The sequence below is a fragment of the Sprattus sprattus genome (genome assembly GCF_963457725.1).
Source record: "Sprattus sprattus genome assembly, chromosome: 17".
Taxonomy (NCBI): domain Eukaryota; kingdom Metazoa; phylum Chordata; class Actinopteri; order Clupeiformes; family Clupeidae; genus Sprattus; species Sprattus sprattus.
Genome location: NC_137915.1, coordinates 23,977,347 through 23,984,846, shown reverse-complemented (window position 1 = coordinate 23,984,846; position 7,500 = coordinate 23,977,347). Strand labels below are relative to the sequence as shown.

Genomic DNA, 7,500 nt, shown 5'->3' with positions numbered 1-7,500 from the left:
ATGTGTTTGTGTATATGTCTATGTGTCCAGTTATATATTTGTTAAAAAATGTGTGTATTATCGTGCGTGAGGTTTTTTGTGTATGAGTGTGTATCAATGCGCTCCAGTGTACACGCAGAGGGGGTCAGCCAGCACAGATCTTTTCATATTAAGATTCCTTTTGTGTTTCTGTTTACAGAAAATCCTTCCCAAACATCTTTAGCTTTCTCAGTGACTTAAACCTTCTCATCATTGTTCGTATTTCTCATTTTTCACGTGTTCCCACATCTCTTTCTCTCTCTCTCTCTCTCTCTCTCTCTCTCTCTCAATCCTCTCCATCACTCTCCTCCCCCTATCTTTCTCTCATGTTTCTCTGTCTTAATGCTCCTCTCTCTCTCTCTTTCTCTATGTCTGTCTATCCATGTCTCCCACACTCCGTTAGTCCGTGTGTCTGTGTTCTGCTGTGCTCTTTGGGGTTACTCATACTGTATAATTTGAGGAGTGGGTTGTGGAAGAGAGTCTCCAGGTGCAGCAAGGCAACAAGACATCAAACACATCAAACACCACCTGCCTGTCAATCTCCAGCCTTTCAGATAAAGTGTGTGTGTGTGTGTGACAGTGTGTGTGTGTGTGTATGTGTGTGTGTGCACGTGTGTGTGAGAGCGACTCAAGTGTAACTGCTACAGCGTCATCCCTTGGGGAAATGGGTGCGATGGCTGCAATGGCACATGGGTAATGTAATATTAGTGAGTGAGGAAGTATGGAAGCGAATGAAAGACTGTGTGAGAGAGAAGTCTGTATGGATGTGTGCATATGTTTGAAACTACCTGCCTGCCTTCTTGTGTGTGTGGGTGTCTGTGTGTGTGTGTGTGTGTGTGTGTGTGTGTGTGTGTGTGTGTGTGTGTGTGTGTGTGTGTGTGTGTGTGTGTGTTTGTTTTGTAAGAGAAGTCCTTGTGGGTGTGTATACATGCTTGAAAACATTGTATTTCTAGTAGTAACATTGTATGGGTCAGTGTCTGTGATTCTACAGCATATTTTTTTTATGTCTGCTCTGACATCCATAGTGAAAGTAACATCTGATATACTATGTGTGTATGTGTGTGTGTGTGTGTGCTTGTGCAATAACATGCACAATGTACAATCTTCTCACCTGACACGGCTGTTCTTGCTGTCGGGGTCTCTGGCTGTGACCACGCCCACCTCCGTGCCGATTGGTGCGTTCTCGTAGACGTCCATGATGAAGTAATCCATGGAGAAGACTGGCGGCTCGTCCACGTCTCCCACGGTGATCTTGAGGGTGGCCATGTCCTTGAAAGGCCCCAGGTACGAGTAGCGCGGGTCCAGGTGTGTGTTCTCTCCCTCGATGTGCAAAGTGTATGTCTTCTTCTTCTCATAGTTCAGTGGCTAGGACGAGGTAACATATTTCATTACGATATTGAGTAATGTGTGTGTGTGTGAGTATGGGCACTTATGTTTGTGTGTGTGTATGTGTGTGTGTGTGCATGGGAGTGCAAAACATGTACTTCTTGTATATGAAATATGAGAAATATGCACTTATTTTGTGTTTACCAGGACCTTATTACAAGCCTCCTGTGAAGACAATTCACAGCATGAAGCTATGGCAATTATCCTCAATTACTTAATTAATTCCTTTAATTGATTTAATCTGAAAGACTACAAAGTAATGCTATAAAAAGTAAAATAAACAACCACTAATGGGGAATGTTTTTGCAGCCATATTTAAATCTCAGGAGCATTTTATAAACTTTCAAGATTTATTTTTGCCCTAAGGCCTTCTCATTTTCTGGTGCGAGTGTGTGAGTCTGTGTGTGGAGGTCATCACTTAATTCAACATGGACTGATTAATGCACTCTCATCACACATCCATCATTCAGCACCCTCACTGAACATACACACACATGTACACACAGTGGCTCAAGTATTAATACACACCGACCCACCACACACAGACACACACATACACACACGCACACACACACACACACACACTGGCTAAAGTATTAATCAGTGAAGTCATGGTGCTTTGAGCTGTTGCGTTGGGTTAGTTGGATTAATGATTAATGCACAGGGAATATGCCAGAGAGAGGCCATTCAAGGGCAGAAGGAGATGGGGAAGGAGAAGGGAGAGAGAGTGAAGAGGAGAAGAGAGAGAGAGTGTGAAGAGGAGAAGAAACAGAAAGAGAGTGTGTGTGAAGGAAGGAAGAGGGGTGATGGGTGGGCGTGAGTGTGAGAGCAGAGGGTGACTTGGAGTTCAGCCCAGACCACAGTGACAGAGAGGCAGACTGGGGGAAAGAGGCAGGCTGAGTGCCCATTCTGGTGCTCGGGTCAGTGGGCAGAGGGACTTGGTGCAGGTGCAGCTGGAGCCTGAGCTGGAGCCTGAGCTGGAGCCTGCGCTGGTATTGGGGCACTGGTCCAGTGAGTGCTGGAGTTGCCCTCCAGAGCTGATGCTGGATGGGTCTAACAGGCGGGCGGGCAGAGAGAGAGCGAATGCTGCATACTAAGTGGATGAGGAGCCAGTGTGGCGATGTGCAGTGATCTGTCTCTCACACACACACACACACACACACACACACACACACACACACACAAACACACACACACACACACACACACACACACACACACACACACACACACACACACACACACACACACACACACACACATAGAGACATAACACAAAACACAAACACAGACACAGACATTCACTTTACTTCACATTCATACCCCGTAACACAAAACCAATCCCAGTTGACCACACAGACAAAAACAAAAGACATGTCCACACCTACACACACACACACACACACACACAGTCACATGGACAACCCCACCGACACACACACCTTCCTGAGACTGATGATGCCCTCTCGTCCGTCCCTGCTCGTGCCGATGGAGAATACGCTTGCAACCTCGGTGTTGAGGATGCTGTACTTGATCTCGGCGTTGGGTCCCAGGTCTGCGTCATGGGCAGCGATTTTCCCCACAGGCTTCCCCACCTCTGTCGACTCGGCCACATACAGCTGGTAGTTCTCTGGAGAAAGGAGACACTTTCACTGTAACCACATTATCTTCTTGTGTGTGTGCGTGTGTGTGTGTGCGTGTGTGTGTGTGTGTGTGTGTGTGTGTGTGTGTGTATGTGTGTGTGTATGAGTCTGTGTGTGTGTGTGTGTGTGTTTGCTCTCTGATAGTTGCACTATGTATGACCTACATCATGTCATGTTAAGTCCTGTCATTTCAGCAACAGACACACTGCTTATATCACAGTACCACTGACAAGCTCTCAATAAGATCTATATCAATCTGGATTTGACAGAACAAACAGTACATGAAAGATTACTTGCAGAAGATGTTGGGATAAGACACCTTACATTGGCAAGCATGGCACTACCAGCAAATACATCCATCCCCAACTCCCACCCCCAAGACATGAAGTCAAGTAAAACATGATCATGCCATTTAGATTCACCAGGTCATTTATCCTCATTGTTACTACATTGTTATAACAATTCTACAAGATTACCAGTTGTTGTTTTTGTTGTTTGGTCTTGTTATTGAATAAGAAGACGTGAAACGGACATAATGACAAGAGACAAGATTATAGCTCATAAGTGAAGTTTAGATTTGAATTATTCTAATTTCGTCCATGCATTCTGCACTGCTAATTAAGTAGAGCAAAGAGGTAGAGGACAATTAAAACGGTGAGTCACTGCATCATAAAAACACAGCCATATGAGACAGAGTCTTCATTAGCACTTCATTAGTATTAGCAAAAAAAAGAGAAGTCATATTCCTAATTATCTCTCTATACTCTATACTAAAAATATCTCATCATAAATGTATGCTGCCACGGGCAGAAAAGATGAGGGAAGGAGAGGACACACACACTCAGAGTGATATCAGAGAGAATCTCCAAAACGCATTCCAAACCATGTGTATCTATACTAATTGGTGTGTGTGTATATAGGTTACGAACTAGTGTATGTGTATATAGTTTGTTAGGGGATTTAGGAAGATTACATTATATTACATGTTGACATTGATAAGGACCATGTTGATGATGGGAGTGTATTGTTAGTATTGAGTGGTACGTCCTTCATTTGCTCTGAAGGATTCTTTTCAGATTATTGTTCAGATTATTGTTCAGATTAGTAAATAATGGTGACTAGTGTGTGTGTGTGTGTGTGTGTGTGTGTGTGTGTGTGTGTGTGTGTGTGTGTGTGTGTGTGTGTGTACTTTTGTGTGTTTGAATTACTCTCAGAGAACTTGGGTGTGGTGTTGCTCTCACCTCTTAATGTGATGTTGATGGTGTGAGTTGTGTTTGTGTGTGTGTGTTCAGCTTACTCTGAGGGAACTTTGGCGGGTTATCGTTGACGTCGTTGAGTGTGATGTTGATGGTGGTGGACCCTGAGAGACCCCCCACCTGGCCTGCCATGTCTTTGGCCTGGATCACGACCGCGTAGTGCTCTCGTGCCTCGCGGTCCATGTTTGCCAGCGCCGTACGGATGATACCTGCACACACACACACAAAATATACACACATATATAAGTTGGAGTTCTCATAAAAGAATGGACAGAACACTCTTTTTTAAGATTTATTTATGGGCTTTTTAGCCTTTGTTTAGGATAAGACAGTGAAGTATTTTAATACAGGAGGTGAGGATGAGTGAACAGGTGGGGAGAGGATCGAGAAACGACAGCAGGCCGGAATCAAACCTGTGTCTCCTAGGACATTGTAGCCCGTAAATGGGGGCTTATTGGCTCGCGCCACAGTGCCCCCCTGGAAAGAATACCAGGTGTGATCAGAACCCTGTGTTTTTTGGCTCATCTCCTTCGGAGTTCTACTTGGATTCCTCTGGTGACAGATTTCACAGATTTCCTTAGTTGTCAACTTCCTAACTGTTTTAGGTTTTTGAGTTATTTTAAGAAAAGAGGAGCTCTTTTTGCCAACAAACACTTATTTTGCAGAAGAGATAGAAGAAGTTTTCTGTTATCAAGGCACAATTTAAGCACTAGTAATTCGAATTAAAAATCATCAAGCCCAACCACCACTCACCTTTCTTACGGCAGACACACACACACACACACACACACACACACACACACACACACACACACACACGTACACACACACGCGCGTACACACACACACACACACACACACACACACACACACACACACACACACACACACACACACACAAACACAAGCAAGCACTACTTCCTTTCTGGAGAGAATAGTTGCACATCAAGGGCTTATGAAGAATAATCACATTATTTGAGAGTTTATGTAAAAAGCCATGCAACATAAAATATCCTCTTCTCTGATCTTGGCTCTCGCCGTCTTTCAAAGGCAAGGTTAGCCTTGGGGTACACACAAATACACACACACACTCACATGCACGCACACACGCATGCACACACACACAGACACACCATCCTTTCTCCATATTTCATTGTGTTTCAAATGCCTTCACAACCTTGGGTGTGGAGCGGATGCAGTTTTTCATTGCGGCCATTCAATCACATTTATAACACACAAACTTTCAAGAACAAACTCATTCTGTTCCTTTGCATCATTGGCACAAACACACACAAACACACAAACACACACACACACACACGCACAAACACACACACACACACACACGCACACACACACACACACGCCCAAACACACACACACACACACACACACACACACACACACACACACACACAAACACACACACACACAAAAGAATATCCCAGTAAGCACAGGTGTTGAGGTCATTTGCACTTTCAAGTACACTTCAGATGATGGACATCATAGGTGTGGGGAAGATTCTGGCAAAACAGTGAAATCAGATACTGCCACACACTTTCATATACATATGACCACGTTGAGTGCGGAAGCAAATGTTATTCCATCCTTCCTTGCCCACCTCCCCAATGTGCCCCAGTGCTCTCTCTCCCCCCCCCCCCTTCTGTGCGGCAGGTGAATTAGTTCTGAGGTGTGGTTGGCTCTTCCTGATTGGCTGGGGCATGAGAGGCCTACTGTCTCCACTCTGGCTGTTCTAGCTTCCTCTCGGAAGGCGTTTGGTTTTAGTTGGACGCCCCCAGACACGGACAAACCCTACACTTTTCCTTTCTATTCTATATTAAACCTCTTTACATTCTTTCAAATGTAGAATTTAGTATTTATTTTGTAAAAGTAAATCTGCGTGTGGCCTCCCCCTCATGTCACCACGCTCCATCCAAGTGTGTTTAACACACACAGTCGCGGTCACTGCTTGGGGGAGAGGGAACATATTCTTCAGACATTTCTTCACACATCTTTCACACACATCTTACACACACATTTTCACACCTTCATCAAAGCACCTACAGCCCTAAAACGGTTGCTGGTTAACGGACCCATACATTAATCATGAGTTATTGCAGGCAAGCATGTGCTGTACATGTCTTTAACATGACATTATATCTAGAGAGGCTGTGTTTAGCATGAATAAACCCCAGTAAAAGCCACTGACCTTATTCAACTTACAGGGATATGCTATGGTTACATATAGCAACGAAATAGTTACAGCAGTGCTGGGTGTGTATGCGGCGGCGGTGCTAATTTTATGTAGATGAGCTCATTATGGTCTTATCGTTAAAAATGTCTTTGCTGTGTTTTATTTAAGCAACACACAGCTGAAACACCCACTTCATCATCTAATGCTTGGCACTCTCACTCTCACTTATGTATTCACACAGTTGCATTTACCGGACAGCAACCTAACCCTCGCATGCGGTCCAGCATTCAATCACTGATATTGACCCTGAGGAGATGAAGTATTTGTTTGTGTTAGTCATTGGTTCATGCATAGGGGAGCCAAATGCATTTTCTACTGGTGGTAAGCTCCTGGCTCTCAGTAACTCATAATGTAATGCCATGGCAGGCTTTGGCACTGAGACGCGTGTGAGGGAGGAGAGGGTTAGATCATTAAAAAACGTTCACTTACAGCTGTGTTCTCAATCTACACCAATAGCCCACGGCTCTGAAAAACTCGCTCAACCACGCTACACTTCAATCCAAATCTCTCTCTCTCTCTCTCTCTCTCTCTCTCTCTCTCTCTCTCGACCTGAGTGGACGTGCGTGTGTGAGCTCCTGAGTGAGTGTGAGTGAGCAAGTGCTACTTCTAATTTTTCTCCCTTTGTGTGTTGTTTATATGTGTTTAATCATTTTAATTATTTTGGTGGCACTTTAGTTTTACAACTACTGCGGTTTTGTTTTAGCTGGGTGTTTGTAAATATCACTTATTGTTTCCCCGTGGAGTCTGCGACCGGCTTGTTGCTGGGAGTATGGCGGCCGCGGGAAGCATGGATTTTGACAAACTAACGCGCCTACATGGTATCAAAGTTGAATGCTCCGCAAGTGTGGAGAATGTTAGTTTGGAGGTTGGAAATTTAATTGGGCACGGTAACGTGAAGTCGGCTTCACGGATGAATAATGCGGTGGTGTTGTTTCTCAACACA

General features: G+C 44.4%; 1 protein-coding gene across 1 annotated transcript in view; it reads right to left on the bottom strand.

Moving 5' to 3' along the window:
* The window catches only part of LOC308378558 (cadherin-18-like), a gene marked incomplete at both ends in the record, with an annotated part of 113,313 nt that overhangs the window by 50,250 nt on the left and 55,563 nt on the right, over positions 1 to 7,500 (bottom strand). Inside the window, 3 exons of the mRNA XM_080855499.1 lie at positions 1,130 to 1,383; positions 2,847 to 3,034; positions 4,345 to 4,512. Of these exons, the coding sequence (XP_080711625.1) occupies positions 1,130 to 1,383; positions 2,847 to 3,034; positions 4,345 to 4,512 (610 nt within the window). The remainder of the gene's footprint in view (positions 1 to 1,129; positions 1,384 to 2,846; positions 3,035 to 4,344; positions 4,513 to 7,500) is intronic.